At 39.9% G+C, this 22333-nt stretch overlaps 1 protein-coding gene across 1 annotated transcript in view; it reads right to left on the reverse strand.

Annotated features, from left to right (window-relative positions):
* Positions 1 to 2254: 2254 nt before the first annotated feature.
* The window catches only part of ptprja (protein tyrosine phosphatase receptor type Ja), a 35010-nt gene continuing 14931 nt past the window's right edge, over positions 2255 to 22333 (reverse strand). The window contains exons 11-48 of the mRNA XM_055509827.1: positions 22043 to 22303; positions 21342 to 21635; positions 20388 to 20774; positions 19738 to 19998; positions 19088 to 19348; positions 18416 to 18676; positions 17402 to 17690; positions 16713 to 17121; positions 15759 to 16134; positions 15074 to 15334; positions 14415 to 14675; positions 13584 to 13841; positions 13249 to 13509; positions 12821 to 13093; positions 12460 to 12723; positions 12100 to 12363; positions 11749 to 12015; positions 11414 to 11668; positions 11027 to 11287; positions 10691 to 10951; positions 10335 to 10598; positions 9993 to 10259; positions 9614 to 9877; positions 9037 to 9312; positions 8751 to 8900; positions 8434 to 8632; positions 5420 to 5532; positions 5230 to 5320; positions 5112 to 5153; positions 5022 to 5030; positions 4816 to 4948; positions 4623 to 4713; positions 4382 to 4458; positions 4025 to 4159; positions 3780 to 3896; positions 3542 to 3702; positions 3281 to 3416; positions 2255 to 3192 (exon numbers count right to left, since the gene is read on the reverse strand). Coding sequence (XP_055365802.1) covers positions 3037 to 3192; positions 3281 to 3416; positions 3542 to 3702; positions 3780 to 3896; positions 4025 to 4159; positions 4382 to 4458; positions 4623 to 4713; positions 4816 to 4948; positions 5022 to 5030; positions 5112 to 5153; positions 5230 to 5320; positions 5420 to 5532; positions 8434 to 8632; positions 8751 to 8900; positions 9037 to 9312; positions 9614 to 9877; positions 9993 to 10259; positions 10335 to 10598; positions 10691 to 10951; positions 11027 to 11287; positions 11414 to 11668; positions 11749 to 12015; positions 12100 to 12363; positions 12460 to 12723; positions 12821 to 13093; positions 13249 to 13509; positions 13584 to 13841; positions 14415 to 14675; positions 15074 to 15334; positions 15759 to 16134; positions 16713 to 17121; positions 17402 to 17690; positions 18416 to 18676; positions 19088 to 19348; positions 19738 to 19998; positions 20388 to 20774; positions 21342 to 21635; positions 22043 to 22303 — 8366 coding nt within the window. The 3' untranslated portion in view covers positions 2255 to 3036. The remainder of the gene's footprint in view (positions 3193 to 3280; positions 3417 to 3541; positions 3703 to 3779; positions 3897 to 4024; positions 4160 to 4381; positions 4459 to 4622; positions 4714 to 4815; positions 4949 to 5021; positions 5031 to 5111; positions 5154 to 5229; positions 5321 to 5419; positions 5533 to 8433; positions 8633 to 8750; positions 8901 to 9036; positions 9313 to 9613; positions 9878 to 9992; positions 10260 to 10334; positions 10599 to 10690; positions 10952 to 11026; positions 11288 to 11413; positions 11669 to 11748; positions 12016 to 12099; positions 12364 to 12459; positions 12724 to 12820; positions 13094 to 13248; positions 13510 to 13583; positions 13842 to 14414; positions 14676 to 15073; positions 15335 to 15758; positions 16135 to 16712; positions 17122 to 17401; positions 17691 to 18415; positions 18677 to 19087; positions 19349 to 19737; positions 19999 to 20387; positions 20775 to 21341; positions 21636 to 22042; positions 22304 to 22333) is intronic.

Raw genomic sequence — 22333 nt, forward strand, 5'->3', positions numbered from 1 at the left:
GAGCTATGCGTACTGTTTGACGTGTTTGAGTTCGCGTCTCTGAGTATCTGAGACCAGCGCTGTTTGTGGGTAGGGATGGAGTCTACTTGCCCATTCATGAATATTCAGTTTTACACTCGGCCAACATTTAACATTTACATTTAACATTTAACATTTACATTTAACATTTAACATTTAACATTTAACATTTAACATTTACATTTAACATTTAACATTTAATATTTAACATTTAACATTTACATTTAACATTTAACATTTAACATTTAACATTTAACATTTAGATTTAACATTTAACATTTAGATTTAACATTTAACATTTACATTTATATTTAAAATTTACATTTATATTTAACATTTACATTTAGACTTTTGCACATTTAACTAAATGTGAGAAAACATGTTGTGTCATTTAGTTAAATGTGAGAAAACTATTTATAGTTGCTACTTTTACATTTGGCACCCCATAGACGATGACCCAGATTTCACTTGTTTGAATAAGCAAATAGATTTGAGGTCAGTATGTCTGCACACAAACGTCAAAATAAATATCATATAGAGTATAATACAATATGCAGTACAGTAATAAAGTTTCTGCCTTTGTTAACTATATTGTGGCTTAATGGCTCAAGAGTTGCATGTTCACTTCAAATTTATTGGGGTCTTGCTAATCATAGCTGAATGGTGAGAGTGAGCAAAATATGTAAATATGTTGAACACCTTTGTAAGACACTATGTATTTCACATTCTAATTAGGCACTAAACACCAAAAATGGCTGACTGCCTCTCTGGATGCAGCAGTGGACTGTGTTATGTGATAATGAAATCAAGGGGCATTTGGGCCTGAACAAATTAAGAGATTCAAATGAGAGCTCTTCTTCAACCCTTTGGAGTATATGTAAATGGTTGGACTCTTTGGACAGGTAACACTGAAGTTTTCAACACACCTGTCAGATTTACTGTAGATCTACTATAAATGATAAATAGTTACACACTTTAGAACACAGAGAAAGAAATAATCTTCCACCTCGCCTGGATTTTCCCTTTATAAATACAAGCAAATATCATTCTGGTGTATTATGGAACGGGCTAAAAGACAAAAGGGATCCAAAGAATGAAGCCAATATATGAAGAAATAAATCAAATAGGATTAAAAAACAATATATGGGACCCCCCCCCCTTCCAAATCTGCCTGGGCCCTGTGACTCCAAAGGTCACAACTCTGGCCTGCTTCAACCTACAGATGCCACTGAGGGCTCAAATTAAAGCATATAGGCTGTAGAACAACCCCATAATGCTATATTAGGATTCACTGTAACCTAAAAGCTTATATGTAACAGTGTGGGACAATAATTCATAGGTAGGAAAGAGAAGGCTTCACTTTCTGGCCTTTTGACCTGACTGGAGACGGCTGTCTGAACCCCCATCCCTACTTGTTTCATATCTATGCGTTGAGGGCACTCTCAGGTACACAGCAGCATTCTCCCTTTTTATTTGGCACTTACAGAGTTAATGCTATGAGCCTGAGAGTGGGTAGGAAACGGAACATCATTGGTTCTCATGGCTGACACAACCCCATAATGTGGCTGTTTTTGTCTTTCTCCGGCACAAACGAAATGTAAGCACGTAGTGTGTACATTTCAGCAAGGGGCAGATTGAGGAGAACGTTGACAGCACAAAGGGTACCTGATTTCACGTTACAGCAGATACTCGGTTGGTTAGGAAGTTACAGGGCATTAGTTTTGTTTCTGAGGGAAGGACAATGCTTGGAAAAAAATGTTTTTTTTTATTATTTTTTTCTTTATTTATTTAATTAATTTATTTTATTTTTTCCTTGATCTATCAACACGGGTTCACACTTCATCTTAATAGGTGGCGGTAATGCACCGTTCAGTGGGTTGCCACCCGCCAATTAATAGACAAACAGAAGAAGAAGAAGATACTAAATGCGATACGGCATCCATCTTGAAATCTCCGTAATACTTTCGGTTTCTCCTGTGGCGAGTTATGGCTCATAGAAGAGGAGGAGAATAATCTTTCGCTTACTTTAAGAGTTGGAGCAGGAAACTTGCAGTTTGCCGACTATTGTGGATTTACCGTGTGGACCAGATCGCTTTATTAGATTTTACTCGAACGAAGCCACACAGGACATGAATGGACAATGTATGGGGTTCAAACAGTCCTCAAAGGTAAGTGATGGAGCATTTATGGATTTTAGATAGCTGGGATAAGAAAGATTATAGAAAGATAACAAAGATTTAACAAAATAATTAAAATTCTTTAATTATACTGCAGCTACTTTCTTGTAAAAACGACTTTGCTACATTCACTCACAAAGATTCTACACACTATAGGAATACACAAATGGGCATGAATCATCACTTATAGTCCAAAACAATGTCTTACAGTAAAATATTTAGCTTTAATTTTCAATTCCTGAGCATTATCTCGATGTGATATAAAATAAGTTTGCAATCAATTGTGGCTTAAAAGCTAAAAGTTTTAAGCATTTACCAAGCAGTAGTAAAACTATAACAAGATATAAAAAAAAGAGCTCATGTTGGACAGTGTAGGATTGCATCCAGTGCATAATAATGTGTGCAATAGTGCATTCAAATACAAACAACTTTACAACAAACCTATTTATGAAAAAGAATTTCAGACACAAACACAAGAAGTGCAAAGAGCACTAATTAATATTTACATGAAAAAAGATCTTTAAACAAGTTTACAGTTGTTTCCTAAGTGAGTGGCTTTTATTTATGCCAGGATCTCTGTACATGGCAATTCCAGAGGTTCCATTAAAAGAATCAAATGTCTGTAATACCACAGATACTACATCCACAATATTGCAGATATTCAGTGTCTATGTGTAAACCAAGCATTTTTGGTCAATGATTTCATATATAGTCTTTTCTATTATAACAAATTTACCATTTTAATAAATAAATACAAAAATATGTTTAAATCCAGAAATCTACTGGATCCCTGAAAGGTACAAAAATAAATACAGCACAATCTGCTAATAGTCTCTTCGGGTTACAGAGGGTGACCATTTTTATGTAATCCCTTTTTGGGTTGTATGTTTTCATAAATAGAGAGTGCAGTGGCGTTTTGGTAAATGAGATCCACATTGGTTCCAGTTCTTGACCTGATGATGTCTAAGGCACACTGGTTGAGGAACACATACTGGTCCTGCAGAGGCACCAAGTACAAATACTCATTTCAAACATGCAAAAGAAAAACATCTGTAGCAAAAGTAACATTGTTGACTGAGTCCTACCTCTGTCTGCACCATGAGTGGCCGATGCATGCGCAGATCATGGACAATGCCAAACACGTCTACGCTGTTTTCCCTTTCGATTTGGAAGAGTAGACGGTCAATGGCTATGAAGGTGCCTGTTCGTCCAACACCAGCGCTGAGAGTGGACACATGGACGGAAGTGGGAGAAGATTCAATCAGGTGATTATTTTAGAAAATTCTGAAGTTGTTACAAACAATTTACAGCAGAATGAGTGTGTTTGTGCATGTGCTCTGTCTGACCTGCAGTGGACCACAGTAGGGGAATGTTTGGAGTATTGGTCCATGTGCTCTCTGACCAGGTGTCTGAAGCTGATCAGGAGCTCAGTAGTTTCTGGTACTCCATGATCTGGCCAAGCTGTGAAGTGGAACTGGCGCACCAAACGTGTCTCTGCTGTTTTCACCTGTTAAAAACCAACACATTAAATAAGTTGTTTTTGTTTAGTTTTCCTTTTGGAATATATAGAAAGTTGCTACGTACATTTTTGATGCTAAAATCCCTGATAGTCCAGTCTTCAAGCGGTATTTCAGCAGCTGTGGTGACACTGATGTTTTCATAGTGCTTGGTGCCAGAGCTCCAGTACTGATCACACTTGACCTGTAAAGAAAAGATGATCATTGATCTGTAAATATTCATGGTGTTACATGTACATTCTGAGTAAAAGTTGGACAAAGCATTGTGCTGTGCTAGAACAAGGTGCTGCTGCCAATTGACTTGGTACTCACCCGTCCCTGCTCGTTACAGCGTGTCAGCATAACAAGGGTCTGTACATTCTTCTCCCAGATCATCCTCCAGAAGTCTTTGACTGTGACAGGCAAAGGACCTTGAGCTGCAATAAACTCCTTCCTGGAGTTGTAACCCTGCCAGGTCAAATAAAGCAGCCCACACATCACATAAACATTCTCAGGATACTTAAGCATTCGCAACATCGAGACTGTTTCAAACATTAAACCAGATGAAGGTGGAGTGGTGAAGACTTGGTGGCATCCAGCATATGAATGAGCAGCTACAGTAAGTTTAGCACCAATGTTAAAGCAATGATGGAGAGCTAGAGAGCTGCTTTAAGGAGAGTCAGTACACACCGGCATGTAGTTAGCATTGATGTAGTCATCCTCTGTGTTTCCGTGGACTATAGAGAGTTTCACCCTAGAAGAGTCGTCTAGGAGGCAAAGCAGATCACACGACATACAAACGCTACATGTGAGATGTTATGACTATGGCTGAGCAACACATGATAAAGGTATACACAGTATGAGGTGGAATTAGTTGGAAAACAGGGTCAATGTGAAATGCACCACTGGTGGATTAGTTCGTGTGACTCACAGGGAAGCACGTTGTTGTAGCGGTTCTTGGACTTGTTCTCCAGATTAAGAGCATGCGCTTTCGACTGATTTGTGCCAACAGGCTTCAAGTCCTTGACAACAAAAGCGAAAGAAATGTCAGCAAATCAGTGCACAGATAATGACGTCACTATTAATAATAAGCATTACATTACCAATCAATATTAGTGCTTAACCTCAAATTCTGTAGCAAAGCCACAGTTGGAGTCAGCTTTCTGCTTCTTGTAGTAAGCCTCATAGTCCTCCACCCTGACCGGCACACTTCTGCTCAAACAAGCCAGAGTTCGACCAAACAAACAGTTTTTGGTTTAAGCTAACCAGATGAGTGGATTCGTAATAATAAATAACACTGTATCAAACTTGTACTCTAATTTATACTCACACTTTGGATCTATAGAAAGAGAGAGAGGAAATAAAGCCATGTTAGTTGTTGTCATTTATTTAAATGTCTGTATTGGCCTTACGATCTTACCTCATTGTTGTGATGGGGATGTTCGGTTCTTTTGTGTGTGACCTGTGATACACAATCAGCTCAGAGCCTTGTTTTCGCAACAGTGGTCTTTTATATGATGATAATGACAATAACAAACCTTTTCCAGTAGATAAACCCGCCAATGAGCATTATAAAGATGGCGACTAAAAACCCTGTTGTAAATCCCACAGCAAGGCCAGTGACAATTGCTATATTGAAAAATACGAGATGGCAGCCAGTGAACAGTTTATGCTCTGAAAGTGTTTTATACATACAACTACATCGACAATAATTATGAATAAAGTTACCTGGATTTTGAGGTAGAGTAACCACACTGTAGAAGGGTGTTATTGACACGAGGGACGACCAATCCACATGATTACCATTTACAATTAAACTGGTAAACAGCACTATGGAATATCTGCCGGTTCAAATAAACCAGTTAGAAGAGTTCAAATGTATAATTAATAACAAATAAAGCGATCTTTATTTCACAGCAACTGAAAACTGAAAAAAGACATCAGAATAATCAGATTAGTTTTATTTAGGGCTGCAACAACAAATGGACGAATCGATAATAATTGATGTCGGAAATGTATAGGTAATTTATCCATTTTCCGTTACCGATTAGTCGGGCTGCTCATTTTATGTCAAAAAAACGCAGCCGCTGGCGAAATGCCGGAGAAAACAACCCAAATGGCAGCAGGACAAAGGCTGCGGCATGTGTCTTCATATGAGCATTAAATATTAAATAAAGACAACGTTAACCTGCAAGTCATACAAAGTTAAGCTCAGGGTTTGTGAATACTACAATGACACAGAAGAACGTAAGAATGAAACACTGGTGTTAGGTGCCGCTGTGTTAAAAGTTACTTTGCTACTTAATCTGTTCTGCTGCAAGCGTTGGCTGGCTGCACATCATCTCGTTCGCTACATAATGATGAAAGGCGCCAACACAGAGCAGTGCAACTTAAACTGTGCAGACACTAAATGTAACAGTTTTCCCGCGTCTTCATGGGTTTTCTCCCACAGTTTAACTGGAGCTGCTGCAGATCATCATGTGGGAAAAAAACTCTATGCTTGCTTGTTTTTTTTTGAGATTTAGAGAGTCCAACATTTAGTTTAAAAAGTCATCATAAGGGATTTCTAATAAGCAAAACATCATCATAATTGACAAATTAATCGATTATTGAAATAAATAAATGTGTATGTATGTATGTATGTATGTATGTATGTATGTATGTATGTATGTATGTATGTATGTATGTATGTATGTATGTATGTATGTATGTATGTATGTATGTATGTATGTATGTATGTGTACTCATGTCAGGCATCTTCGCAGCTAAGATAAGTGGACACATGGGTCAATACATGAGCGAAGCACAGAAGGGCATTGGTAAGGATACCAGAGGAGCCAAACACCAACTACTGGTTGACAGAACAGTCGCCCAAGACTGCAGAGTGCGACACACCAACCTGAGCACAGCCTGGATCGACTACAAGAAAGCCTATGATTCAATGCCACACACATGGATCACTGAATGCTTGGAGCTGTACAACATCAACAGAACACTAAGGGCCTTCATTGCAAACTCGATGAGGTTGTGGAGAACCACCCGTCACCTCCTCTACATGGATGACATCAAGCTGTACGCTAAGAATGAGCGAGACAACGACTCGCTGATCCACACCACAAGGATCTACAGCTCAGACATCGGGATGTCATTCGGGCTCAAGAAATGTGGGAGGATGGTGACAAAGAGAGGCAAGGTAACCCACACAGAAGGGGTCTCACTCCCAGAAGGAACAATAGCAGACATTGAGGACAATTACAAGTACCTTGGAATACCACAGGCGAACAGCAACCTTGAACAGGCAACAAGGAATGCGGCAGCAGCCAAATACCTCCAACAAGTAAGGCAAGTCCTAAGAAGCCAGCTCAATGGCAAGAAAAAATCCCGGGCAATAAACAGCTCACCCTGTCAGTGATCAGATACCCTGCGGGAATAATAAGGTGGACAAAGGAAGAGATACAGACCACAGATGTTAAGACACGAAAGCTCCTCACCATGCATGGAGGGTTCCACCCCAAATCCAGCACCCTGAGACTGTACGCTAGCTGCAAGGAAGGAGGCCGAGGACTAGTGAGCGTGAGAGCCACTATCTGGGATGAAACATCCAAGATCCATAAGTACATCAAGGATAAGGCCCCGACAGATAAGGTGCTGAGTGAATGTCTCAGGCAGTGGAGAACAGAGGATGAGATGCTGGAAGAGGGACCATCATGGGAGGACAAGCCCTTACATGGGATGTACCACCGGAACATAACTGAAGTGGCTGATCTCAACAAATCCTACCAATGGCTTGAAAGGGCTGGGCTGAAGGACAGCACTGAGGCACTCATCCTGGCTGCACAGGAGCAGGCCCTGAGCACCAGAGCCATAGAAGCCCAGATCTACCACACCAGACAAGACCCAAGGTGTAGACTGTGCAAAGAGGCCCCTGAGACGATCCAGCACATAACTGCAGGATGTAAGCTGCTGGCAGGGAAAGCATACATGGAACGCCATAACCAAGTGGCTGGCATAGTATACAGGAACATCTGCGCGAAGTATGGACTGGAAACCCCAAGGTCAAAGTGGGAAACACCTCCCAAGGTGGTAGAGAACGAGCGAGCCAAGATCCTGTGGGACTTCCAGATCCAGACTGACAGAATGGTAATGGCGAACCAACCAGACATTGTGCTGGTGGACAAAGAGCAGAGGAAAGCCGTAGTGGTGGATGTGGCAATACCAAGCGATGGCAACATCAGGAAAAAGGAACATGAGAAACTACAGAAATACCAAGGGCTCAGGGAAGAACTGGAGAAGGCTTGGAAGGTGAAGGCCACAGTGGTGCCTGTGGTGATCGGAGCACTTGGGGCAGTGACCCCCAAACTGGAGGAGTGGCTACAACAGATCCCTGGAAAAACATCCGAAATCTCAGTCCAGAAAAGTGCAGTCCTAGGAACAGCAAGGATACTGCGCAGAACCCTCAAGCTTCCTGGCCTCTGGTAGAGGACCCGAGCTTACATACATTGTATACATACACACATACATACATACACACACACACATACATACATACATACATACATACATACATACATACATACATACATACATACATACATACATACATACATACATACATACATACATACATACATACATACATACATACATACATACGTGTGTGTGTGTGTGTGTGTGTGTGTGTGTGTGTGTGTGTGTGTATATATAAGAAACTGGCAGTTCTTTATAATAAGGTTCATTCTTACTGGTAGCTTGCAGTGGGAGCCAGTGGTCCATTAACGTAATCAAGCCACTGGGATCCATCCCCCAAGGTTATAATTAACACAGCACTGCGTGTCAGAGAGCTGGTGTTTTGGACTGTTGCCAAATATGCTGCAGCACCTGATGTCTGCCACTGGTCGTAAGTCACAGTTAAATACTGGTTCCAACCAGTGGTTGGACCTACTGCAGGTGGATATATTGAAGCAGAAAAAGAATTAGAAATTAGAAAAAAAATTAGAAAAAGAAAATAAATTGATAAATATAACAGTTTTCCACAGTAAGAGAGGGCAGTGAAACCCACCAGGAGGGTTCTTTGCCACCAATACCCCAACTTGTGTGATTTTTCCATTAATGTCATTCAAGAGACGGGACTGGATCTGAATGGAAAACTGGTTGTATGACGTGGCAGCCACAGTCGTCAGCGATGCATAGTCAGATGGTATGGGGGGATCTTAGGGAAAATTATGAAATAGACAGTTAGGTTTTTCACTACTTTAGCACATACACACTTTGATCTACAAATCAATAAAGCTAAAGACTAAAATCACTGGATGTCTGGATGCACTTGTTTATTGAATCCATCTTACTCGTGATGCCTGTTGTGCAGGTTAGAGACACGGAAGTGCTAGACTGTCCACAGCTCTGCGTCACCACAGTCACAATATATAGATGATTGTAAAGGAGACCAGATATTGTTTTATTACAACATTGGCTCGTCATAGGGGTGATGTTGCCACTTTGGGTGTCTGTTACATTGACCAGAAAGCCTGTGTGTTGACCACTGGGTTTACTCCATGACAGGAGGATTTTTGCATCAGTTCCATTTGGACTTATCACACTTCCATTGATCACTGGGCTTGCATCTGTAGCATACAACAGAAATCAGTGTCAGAAAAAGACATGAGTGATCATTGCTGAATTTTTAAGCTCTTCAAGAAACTTTAATTTATTCTGACTTCGATGTACTGTAGCCTATTGGGGTTTTTTTGTAAGTTAGAAGTGTACTGTAGTGTCCACTGGCACACATCTGCACAGCTGTTAACCATTCATCCATGGTAGATAAAGTAGATTGCAATGCTTTGTAAGTCTAAATACACATAAGTTAAGCTTTTCACATGTAATATTATTGCAAATGATATAAACATATGTGTTTAAATGTCTTACTTGTACAGCTGGAGTTCCCTGTTGGATCACCCTGTGTGCCATCAGAGGTCACTGTGATGACGTTAAAACTGTATTGGCTGCCGGGATCCATGCCATAGATTATGAAGTTCTGGTTTTTAGTTGTAATGTTCATAGGTCCGTTTTTGCTTTGCCAAGCCAAAATGTAATAATAGCTTGCCTGGTAGTTACCAGGTTTGGTCCATTCAACTGTTATGTTGTCCACCGTTGCCATAACAGCCATCACAGTGTTCACAGGCTGCGGTCCTGGTTGTTCGAAAGACATTCGTCAGATGTAAATATTACTCCATACAGAAAACATGAAGACAGGGAGACTCAAAAACATTTAGGAGGAGGGAGTTCATTTCTTCACATTGCTTACTTGTTGTGATTATGTAACTGCAACCCATGTTGCTCACAAATCCCATCACACCCACAGTTTCAACGCAGATGTTGTAGGAAGTCCCCGAAAGCAAGGGGGTAAATGTGTAATTGGTGCTGGATGTGTCATTGTCTAATTCCTGTGCTGACTGGATTGTCAGGTGGTAGTACAAGGATGCATTTGCCATCAGAGGAGCTGCCATCCACATAATGCTAATGGAGCTGGTCGTCTTTGTCAGGATTTGTATTGGCCCAGGAGGGTTAGGAACTGGCAGGAGAAAGTGATGACTTATTCAGTCTGCTGAATATCATTTGAAACACTTTTTAAAGGTATCACACTCACATGTTGCGTTTGTGATGTTTATGGATGAGGCACAGAAGGGTCCACTGCAACTGATTACAACAGCACTGTAAAGCGTTCCGGCAGACAGGCTGCCGATCACGACAGAGGTATTGGGAGGGAGCGCCTTCATCACAACTGGGGCCTGATTGGTTCCGTTTAGCTGAACCTCATAATACTCTACATTTCCAGGTGGACTGGTCCATGACACCAGTACAGAACTGTTGGAGCCCTGACTGGAGATACTGGGTTGCACTGGCCAAGGCTCTGTTAGTGTGTAGAGTAGGAAAGATTAAAGGTCATCAACCTCCTTGACAGTGTAAAGTATATTATAGAGAAATGACAGATAAGGATCTTACGAGTGTACTGAGAGAGGCATTGTGCTGCCCCTTCAGTGCCATCTTCTGCCCTGACAGAAACACAGACAGTGCAGTTGGTCCCCGGGGTGAGACCTGAGATCACTGCCACTTGTCCTGGGAAGCTACTGCTTTCGGAACCACAGCCTGTTGTGTTTACTTGATAAGTATATTTGTTTTTATACTCCAGTGGTTGCGTCCAAGATAAATTCACAGCGGTTGTGTTCAAGGTAACAACTTTTATTCCTGTTACGTTGTATGGTCCTACAAACATAGGAGAATGTGTTATTTTACTGTTGCTGATATTGAGGCAGTATTTCTGAAAGGATTCTTACATACGTGTAAAGTAGGATACTGTCACGGGAGCTGCCTGAGTGTAGTCTGCTGTTTGTGAGATGACAGTGAAGTTGTAGTTGCTCCCAGACAGAAGCCCAGTGATTGTTATTGGGGGATATGAAACCACAGTAAAATTCATAAAGGAGCCGTTGGTAAACTGCACCATATACGAATAGGAAGAGTTCTTTGTCAGCTGCACCCACGTTAAGGTTACTGAATTTGTGGTGATCTGTGTCTGCTGCAGGTTAATTACTGAATTAGGTCCTGAGAAATCAAAACAGATGGGATTACAAAAAGCATTGAGGCTTCATGAAGCTTCAACTGTGAACTGTGCAGCTACCACCACATTGCCTGTAAAAATATTTTATGTTCTTTGATTGTAGGACTCACTAGTATAGTTTTGTGCTGTTACTGCTGTGCTTGTATAGCTCAAGATGCCAAGAGTAACAACAGAGATGTTGTAAAGACTTCCAGGTTGGAGACTGGCCAGCAGGTAGCTGTTGCTTGTGATCAGAACGGAGCTGTTTGCAGTAAACACAATGAAGCTGTACTGACTGTAGTCCATGCCCCCTGGATATTGCCAGGTGAAGTTGATGGAATACACCGTCTGACTGACCACTGTGATGGGGCCGGGAGGATTGGGAACTGAGGAGGAGAAGGGATGGAGTTTTATCAGAGTCTCATGCACAGATTTCTTTGTAAGTAACAACGTGCATGTAACTCACAGGTTGCGTTGCAGATGCTTGAGCTATTACTGCTAACAGGTCCCCTTTTGCTGACGACCACGACGCAGTAAACCACGCCGGGCGTCAGGCCCTGAAACTGTGTGTTTACAGTTGTGTTGCTCAGATTCATCACCATTGGCTGTACTGCACTGCTGTTTCTGTACAACATGACATTGTAGGTGTCCACCTGCCCAGCCGCTAGTGTCCAGCTCACAGACATGTTGGTTGTGCTGCCTATGGCGTTGATTTTAGACACAACGTCAGGCCCTGAGGAAAAAAAATATCTTGTTGGATATCTGAAATGAATTAAAACCGGAGCATCAAACTGTAACAGGTACTTCAAAGACATACATGTGTAACTTAATGTGGTCTGCACAGTGGATTTGACTCCTGCTACAACTGTAAACACATTAAACGTGTACAGTTTCCCAGAGGTCAGACCGAAGAAGGTGTAGTTCTCCGTAATGGTTGTTCTATCTTGAACCACTGTGGCGCCGTCGAGGGCGATCACCTCATAGGAGTAGGAATCCTTTTTATCACTCTGCCTGGCCCATGTCAGCAGGACGGTGGTTGTGTTTAAAACTGTGGCTGCGAGGCCAGTCACTGCATTGGGCACTGTGGCAACGAGGTTAGACAAGACCAAAAATCTCAGTACAAAATAGGCTTAAACACAGGATACGGAGCTTAGCTAAATGCCAGAGGAAGTCTTACTTGTGTAGCTGAATGTCTGTGTGCCTGTGGATATACTTCCTTCTGCTGCGATCGTCGTTACACTGACATTATAAGCAGTGCCTGGGGTCAGGTTCGACACATTGGCATTGTTAGTGCTAACTGTTTGATTAAAAAATACTGAATTTGTGCTGGTGTTAACCAAATATTTGTAATATGACTGGTACCCCAGTGGATTATACCACGTCACCAAGATTGAGGTATTGGACTGGGGACTGGCTGTAAGGGTCTCCACAGGATTGGGCACTGGAAACATGACAAATACAAGAAAAATGCTAGTTTAGAGAACAGACTCATGACACTACATGAATATTTAAAAAAACCTTTTTGGTTTGGCACTTACAGGTGAAGTAAGACCCAAAGACAATTGTGCTTGTTAAATTCTGGGGTCCGACTGTTGCTACAGTTATACTGTACGAAGTTCCAGACAAAAGCTGAAGCAGATTTGTGCTGTTCCCTAAGGAGACCTGCGTTTCTAACACGCCGCCTTGAGGTTGGTAGGTGATAGCATAGCTGATGTTTGGAGCACTCTCCATTTGAAAAGGAGTCGGCCATTGCAGACTGAGGGAAGAGTTAGTCCTCTGACTGATGGTGATGTTAGCAGGAGGGTTGGGAACTAAAATACAAATGTGTTTTATAAGGCATGCACATGTTCAAAGTAGGGATGTACTGTAGAAAAATGTCAACAATCTATGACAAATCTGAGACACGTTACATGTTATATGTTGGTTTTAAAATAAATCAAAAATTTACTAAGAAAACTGAACCTACCAGTGGCAAACTGAAGCAGCCCAGATGTGTTGGAGAACGACCCAGCTACAGCAGTCACTGAGATTAAATGAATTCTCCCAGGGTACAAGAAAGTAAAACTGGCTGCGGTGAGATTTGTTGTACTGCTGTTAAGATATTTCTGACTTAAATCAGAGATATTTGCCACGTAGGAATCAACCCTCCCACTAGGCAAAGTCCAGTTAATGCTCAGAGTATTAGTTCCTCGTCCCGTCACTGTGATGTTCTGTGGCATTTGAGGCCCTGCACGCATAAGGAGCCTTTGTCATTTTTTGGTTTCTAAACTCGATGCCAGGTGCAGACTTAGCGGGACTTACTTGTGAAGGACATCAGCGTGTAAGGGTTTCCTTCTGTCTGGTTGTCCCCAGCAACGCCACTGATAGTGATTGTATAGAGAGTACCAGAAGCCAGGTTTGATAGCACGACGGAGTTAATGCTGGTGTATGTGGTCGTGGGTGCGCCATTACTCTGCCACACCACTTTGTACTGGAAAACCTGGCCAGAAGGCGATGTCCAGGTCAGAGAGATGATAGATGTGCTTTGGTTAACAGTAGGCGCTCCAATCTGGCCAGGTCCTAAAGTGAAGCAAATAGGAAAACATTAATGTACTGTAAATAGAAACAATAGAAAACGCCCTGACCCCTACACATAGTAAAGAAAGTATACAAAGTAAAGAAAGTCACTAATAAAGTCTTCAGCTCCTATGTCAAGGTCCCTGAGACACAAGAAGTTTAAATAATTGATCTAACACATAAAATATATATTTTAGACTAGTTACTGTACATTTGCGCTATGAGGAGGTGCTGTGCAGAACATTTAGCTTTTTATTTGCAATACAATTTCTAACTGTTATTGGTTTTGTGAAAGCAGGATTTAAAATCTATAACTGAAATCGCTTTGGTGAAAAACACAAATTAGAGTCACATTTCATCTTTTTTTCCTATTTGAACTTATAATATTTAGAGATTTTAAGAGCCTTCCTTGCACAAATCAGGTCTACAACATTGCAGCTCGACCTAAAACTTGAAAATTAGTTTCTCACATTAATCTGAAATGTGGTGAGAGGCTTCATGTACTAAACAGCAAATTAGAAGAAATTTTGACCCTTAAAACTTTAATAAACACATTGAAAACAGTCATTGTCGTACTTGTGAAGTGAGAAAAAGCTACCACATCACTCTGTGTCTGGTTATCTCCTGCTACTGTTATCACAGTAACATTGTACTGAACTCCAGGAGTCAAATTAGTGATGTTGACATATGTCACAGTAACATTTTGACTATTGGTTGAATTTCCATCAGTCCACTGTACGTAATAGAAGAAACTGTTTCCCACTGGTTTAGTCCAGTTTAGTAACAAAAAGGATGTTGTGACCTCAGTCACAGTGAGATCAGTCACTACTTCAGGCTCTGTAAGAGCAGGAAAAACACAGGACAGGAGGGAAAAAACATTTGATATAGTGCAACAATCTGCTCTCATCTTTCTGTATCATAATTTGTTTTTTCTTTCTTTGTCTTTTCTTAACTTATCCCAAATCAATCTGATTATAACACAACCGAAAGTACATATCACATTGTTTCATGTCGTGTCGTGTCTTTTTTCGTGCACTATTCAGCTTCAGTAATAATAAGTAATGTACATTAGGTCACATGATCCAACCAAGCTGTATTTACAATACCTTTGAGCCTCCAACCCCCAGAATATTAAAAATAACATTAATACTTTTTACAAAAAACATTAATGTATCATTTTAATAGTCCTGCTATGAGCAGTCTCTGCGATAAAACAACGATCGTCATCATCTTACTTGTGTAGGGAGAAACAGCTGCCACATCACTTTGTGTCTGGTTATCTCCTGCTACTGTTATCACAGTAACATTGTACTGAACTCCAGGAGTCAGATTAGAGATCTTGACATATGTCACAGTAACATTTTGACTATAGGTTGAATTTCCATCAGTCCACAGTACTTTATAGAAAAAGCTGTTTCCCACTGGTTTAGTCCAGTTCAGAAACAAAATGGATGTTGTGACCTCAGTCACATTGAGATCTGTCACTTTTTCAGGCTCTGTGAGAGCAGGAAAAACACAGGACAGGGACGGAAAAAACATTTGATATAGTGCAACAATCTGCTCCCATCTTTCTGTATCATAATTTGTCTTTTCTTTTTTTGTCTTTTCTTGACTTATCGCAAATCAATCTGATTATAACACAACAGAAAGTAAATCTTGCATCGTGTCCCGTCGTGTCGTGTCCTGTGGACTCGTATCGTATCGTATCGTATTTGGTGCACTATTCAGCTACTGTAATATTAAGTAATGTACATTAGGTCACATGATCCAACCAAGCTGTAATTACAATACCTTTGAGCCTCCAACCCCCAGAGTATTAAAAATAACATTAATACTTTTTACAAAAAACAATAATGTATCATTTTTGTAGTCCTGCTATGAGCAGTCTCTGCGGTAAAACAACGATCATCATCATCTTACTTGTGTAGTGAGAAACAGCTGCCACATCACTTTGTGTCTGGTTATCTCCTGCTACTGTTATCACAGTAACATTGTACTGAACTCCAGGAGTCAGATTAGAGATCTTGACATATGTCACAGTAACATTTTGACTATAGGTTGAATTTCCATCAGTCCACAGTACTTTATAGAAAGAGCTGTTTCCCACTGGTTTAGTCCAGTTCACAAACAAAATGGTTGTTGTGAAACCAGTCACAATGAGATCAGTCACTACTTCAGGCTCTGTGAGAGCAGGAAAAATACAGGACAAGGAGGGAAAATACCATTGGATACACATTAGTGTAACAAGAATTGCGATATTGTCTAAGTGCTCTTCATATGATTTTGTATCATCTTTCTGTATCGTGTCTTATCTCATTTTCTCTTTTGGTAATTCATCCTAAATGTTTATTGTGTCGGTAAAGATTCTCAGTTGTCCAGGTGGAATAGTCTGAAGGTCGAGTCATATCAACTGGATTTCTTCTTTTCAGTAAAAATGTTTCACCACCAATCCAGGTGGCTTCTTCAGTCTGAAGGAAGTTGGCTGAAGGTCCCATATCTGTCACACCCAACGACTAACGAAGGAGGAGGAGCTTGAGAGTCCACAACTACTAACTACCCTCAGCCCCTTGTTCTCATAACAAACCCATCGTCCACAAGTGGGAGGGGAAACCTTACTAAAGGATAAATGTGTGGCCTTCAGCCAACTTCCTTCAGACTGAAGACTTCACCTGGCTTTCTGGTGAAGAGTTTCTACTGGGAAAACAAGAAATCCAGTTGATATGACTCAATTTCAGACAAAATGTTTACCTTTACGCAACAGAAAGTATACATCGTACTGTGTTCTATATTAGCCCATCCTCTAATTAGCTATTATAAGGTACTGTAGCTCAGACGATTCAACCAAGCTGTATTTAAAAATACCTGAGTCTTTCAACAATTAAAAACAATCATCCTCATCATCTCACTTGTGTATTGAGAAACAGCTGCCACATCACTCTTTGTCTGGTTATCTCGTGCTATTGTTATCACAGTAACATTGTACTGAACTCCAGGAGTCAGATTAGAGATCTTGACATATGTCACAGTAACATTTTGACTATAGGTTGAATTTCCATCAGTCCACAGTACTTTATAGAAAAAGCTGTTTCCCACTGGTTTAGTCCAGTTCAGAAACAAAATGGATGTTGTGACCTCAGTCACATTGAGATCTGTCACTTTTTCAGGCTCTGTGAGAGCAGGAAAAACACAGGACAGGGACGGAAAAAACATTTGATATAGTGCAACAATCTGCTCCCATCTTTCTGTATCATAATTTGTCTTTTCTTTTTTTGTCTTTTCTTGACTTATCGCAAATCAATCTGATTATAACACAACAGAAAGTAAATCTTGCATCGTGTCCCGTCGTGTCGTGTCCTGTGGACTCGTATCGTATCGTATCGTATTTGGTGCACTATTCAGCTACTGTAATATTAAGTAATGTACATTAGGTCACATGATCCAACCAAGCTGTAATTACAATACCTTTGAGCCTCCAACCCCCAGAGTATTAAAAATAACATTAATACTTTTTACAAAAAACAATAATGTATCATTTTTGTAGTCCTGCTATGAGTAGTCTCTGCGGTAAAACAACGATCATCATCATCTTACTTGTGTAGTGAGAAACAGCTGCCACATCACTTTGTGTCTGGTTATCTCCTGCTACTGTTATCACAGTAACATTGTACTGAACTCCAGGAGTCAGATTAGAGATCTTGACATATGTCACAGTAACATTTTGACTATAGGTTGAATTTCCATCAGTCCACAGTACTTTATAGAAAGAGCTGTTTCCCACTGGTTTAGTCCAGTTCACAAACAAAATGGTTGTTGTGAAACCAGTCACAATGAGATCAGTCACTACTTCAGGCTCTGTGAGAGCAGGAAAAATACAGGACAAGGAGGGAAAATACCATTTGATACACATTAGTTTAACGAGAATTGTGATATTATCTAATTGCCTTTCATCTGATCTTGTGTCATCTTTCTATATAATGTCTTATCCCATTTTCTCTGTTGTTATTTCATCCTAAATGTTTATTGTGTCGGTAAAGATTCTCAGTCGTCCAGGTGGAATAGTCTGAAGGTCGAGTCATATCAACTGGATTTGTTCTTTTCAGTAAAGATGTTTCACCACCAATCCAATTGGCTTCTTCAGTCTGAAGGAAGTTGGCTGAAGGTCCCATATCTGTCACACCCAACGACTAACGAAGGAGGAGGAGCTTGAGAATCCACAACTACTAACTACCCTCAGCCCCTTGTTCTCATAACAAACCCATCGTCCACAAGTGGGAGGGGAAACCTTACTGAAGGATAAATGTGTGGCCTTCAGCCAACTTCCTTCAGACTGAAGACTTCACCTGGATTGCTGGTGAAGAGTTTCTACTGGGAAAACAAGAAATCCAGTTGATATGACTCAATTTCAGACTAAATGTTTACTATTACGCAACAGAAAGTATACATCGTACTGTGTTCTATATTAGCCCATGCTCTAATTAGCTATTATAAGGTACTGTAGCTCAGACGATTCAACCAAGCTGTATTTAAAAATACCTGAGTATTTCAACAATTAAAAACAATTATCATCATCATCTCACTTGTGTATTGAGAAACAGCTGCCACATCACTCTTTGTCTGGTTATCTCCTGCTATTGTTATCACAGTAACATTATACTGAACTCCAGGAGTCAGGTTAGAGATCTTGACATATGTCACAGTAACATTTTGACTATAGGTTGAATTTCCATCAGTCCACAGTACTTTATAGAAAAAGCTGTTTCCAACTGGTTTAGTCCAGTTCAGAAACAAAATGGATGTTGTGACCTCAGTCACATTGAGATCTGTCACTTTTTCAGGCTCTGTGAGTGCAGGAAAAACACAGGACAGGGATGGAAAAAACATTTGATATAGTGCAACAATCTGCTCTCATCTTTCTGTATCATAATTTGTCTTTTCTTTTTTTGTCTTTTCTTGACTTATCGCAAATCAATCTGATTATAACACAACAGAAAGTAAATCTTGTGTCGTGTCGTGTCGTATCGTATCGTATCGTATCGTATTTGGTGCACTATTCAGCTACTGTAATATTAAGTAATGTACATTAGGTCACATGATCCAACCAAGCTGTATTTACAATACCTTTGACCCTCCAACCTCCATAATAATAAAAATAACATTAATTTTTTTTTTTTTTAATGTATTAATGTATCATTTCCATAGTCCTGCTATGAGCAGTCTCTGCGATAAAACAACGATCATCATCATCTTACTTGTGTATTGAGAAACAGCTGCCGCATCACTCTGTGTCTGGTTATCTCCTGCTACTGTTATCACAGTAACATTGTACTGAACTCCAGGAGTCAGATTAGAGATCTTGACATATGTCACAGTAACATTTTGACTAAAGGTTGAATTTCCATCAGTCCACAGTACTTTATAGAAAAAGCTGTTTCCCACTGGTTTAGTCCAGTTCAGAAACAAAATGGATGTTGTGACCTCAGCCACACTGAGATCTGTCACTTTTTCAGGCTCTGTGAGAGCAGGAAAAACACAGGACAGGGATGGAAAAAACATTTGATATAGTGCAACAATCTGCTCCCATCTTTCTGTATCGTAATTTGTCTTTTCTTTCTTTGTCTTTTCTTGACTTATCGCAAATCAATCTGATTATAACACAACAGAAAGTAAATCTCGCATCGTGTCGTGTCGTATTTCGTTCACTATTCAGCTACTGTAATATTAAGTAATGTACATTAGGTCACATGATCCAACCAAGCTGTATTTACAATACATTTGAGCCTCCAACTCCCAGAATATTAAAAATAACATTAATACTTTTAAAAAAAAACATTAATGTATCATTTTAATAGTCCTGCTATGAGCAGTCTCTGCGATAAAACAACAATCATCATCATCTTACTTGTGTATTGAGAAACAGCTGCCACATCACTCTGTGTCTGGTTATCTCCTGCTACTGTTATCACAGTAACATTGTACTGAACTCCAGGAGTCAGATTAGAGATCTTGACATATGTCACAGTAACATTTTGACTAAAGGTTGAATTTCCATCAGTCCACAGTACTTTATAGAAAAAGCTGTTTCCCACTGGTTTAGTCCAGTTCAGAAACAAAATGGATGTTGTGACCTCAGCCACACTGAGATCTGTCACTTTTTCAGGCTCTGTGAGAGCAGGAAAAACACAGGACAGGGATGGAAAAAACATTTGATATAGTGCAACAATCTGCTCCCATCTTTCTGTATCGTAATTTGTCTTTTCTTTCTTTGTCTTTTCTTGACTTATCGCAAATCAATCTGATTATAACACAACAGAAAGTAAATCTCGCATCGTGTCGTGTCGTATTTCGTTCACTATTCAGCTACTGTAATATTAAGTAATGTACATTAGGTCACATGATCCAACCAAGCTGTATTTACAATACATTTGAGCCTCCAACTCCCAGAATATTAAAAATAACATTAATACTTTTAAAAAAAAACATTAATGTATCATTTTAATAGTCCTGCTATGAGCAGTCTCTGCGATAAAACAACAATCATCATCATCTTACTTGTGTATTGAGAAACAGCTGCCACATCACTCTGTGTCTGGTTATTTCCTGCTACTGTTATCACAGTAACATTGTACTGAACTCCAGGAGTCAGATTAGAGATCTTGACATATGTCACAGTAACATTTTGACTATAGGTTGAATTTCCATCAGTCCACAGTACTTTATAGAAAAAGCTATTTCCCACTGGTTTAGTCCAGTTCACATACAAAATGGTTGTTGTAAAACTAGTCACAATGAGATTAGTCACTACTTCAGGCTCTGTAAGAGCAGGAAAAGTACAGGACAAGGAGGGAAAATACCATTGGATACACATTAGTGTAACAAGAATTGTAATATTTTCTAATTGCCTTTCATCTGATTTTGTATCATCTTTCTGTATCGTGTCTTATCTCATTTTCTCTTTTGGTAATTCATCCTAAATGTTTATTGTGTCAGTAAAGATTCTCAGTCGTCCAGGTGGAATAGTCTGAAGGTCGAGTCATATCAACTGGATTTTTTCTTTTCAGTAAAAATGTTTCACCACCAATCCAGGTGGCTTCTTCAGTCTGAAGGAAGTTGGCTGAAGGACTGATATCTGTCACACCCAACGACTAACGAAGGAGGAGGAGCTTGAGAGTTCACAACTACTACCCTCACCCCTTTGTTCTAATAACAAGCCCATCGTCCACAAGTGGGAGGGGAAACCTTACTAAAGGATAAATGTGTGGCCTTCAGCCAACTTCCGTCAAATTGAAGACTTCACCTGGATTGCTGGTGAAGCGTTTCTACTGGGAAAACAACAAATCCAGTTGATATGACTCAACTTCAGATTAAATGTCTAATATTACGCAACAGAAAGTATACATCGTATTGTATTGTATATTAGCCCATGCTCTAATTAGCTATTATAAGTTACTGTACAGTAGCTCAGACGATCCAACCAAGCTGTATTCAAAAATACCTGATTCTTTCAACAATTAAAAACAATGATCATCATAATCTCACTTGTGTATTGAGAAACAGCTGCCGCATCACTCTGTGTCTGGTTATCTCCTGCTACTGTTATCACAGTAACATTGTACTGAACTCCAGGAGTCAGATTAGAGATCTTGACATATGTCACAGTAACATTTTGACTATAGGTTGAATTTCCATCAGTCCACAGTACTTTATAGAAAAAGCTGTTTCCCACTGGTTTAGTCCAGTTCAGAAACAAAATGGATTTTGTGACCTCAGTCACACTGAGATGTGTCACTTTTTCAGGCTCTGTGAGAGCAGGAAAAACACAGGACAGAAAAACATTTGATATAGTGCAACAATCTGCTCTCATCTTTCTGTATCGTAATTTGTCTTTTCTTTCTTTGTCTTTTCTTGACTTATCGCAAATCAATCTGATTATAACACAACAGAAAGTACATTTCACATTGTTTCGTGTCGTGTGGACTAGTATCGTATCGTATCATATTTTGTGCACTATTCAGCTCCTGTAATATTAAGTAAAGTACTATAGGTCACATGATCCAACAGAGCTGTATTTACAATACCTTTAAGCCTCCAACCCCCGGAATATTAAAAATAACATTAATACTTTTTAAAAAAAACATTAATGTATCATTTCTATAGTCCTGCTATGAGCAGTCTCTGCGATAAAACAATGATCATCATCATCTTACTTGTGTATTGAGAAACAGCTGCCACATCACTCTGTGTCTGGTTATCTCCTGCTACTGTTATCACAGTAACATTGTACTGAACTCCAGGAGTCAAATTAGAGATCTTGACATATGTCACAGTAACATTTTGACTATAGGTTGAATTTCCATCAGTCCACTGTACGTAATAGAAGAAACTGTTTCCTACTGGTTTAGTCCAGTTCAGTAACAAAAAGGATGTTGTGACCTCAGTCACAGTCAGATCAGTCACTACTTCAGGCTCTGTGAGAGCAGGACAAATATAGGACAATG

This window comes from Betta splendens, chromosome 6 (genome assembly GCF_900634795.4).
Source record: "Betta splendens chromosome 6, fBetSpl5.4, whole genome shotgun sequence".
NCBI lineage: Eukaryota > Metazoa > Chordata > Actinopteri > Anabantiformes > Osphronemidae > Betta > Betta splendens.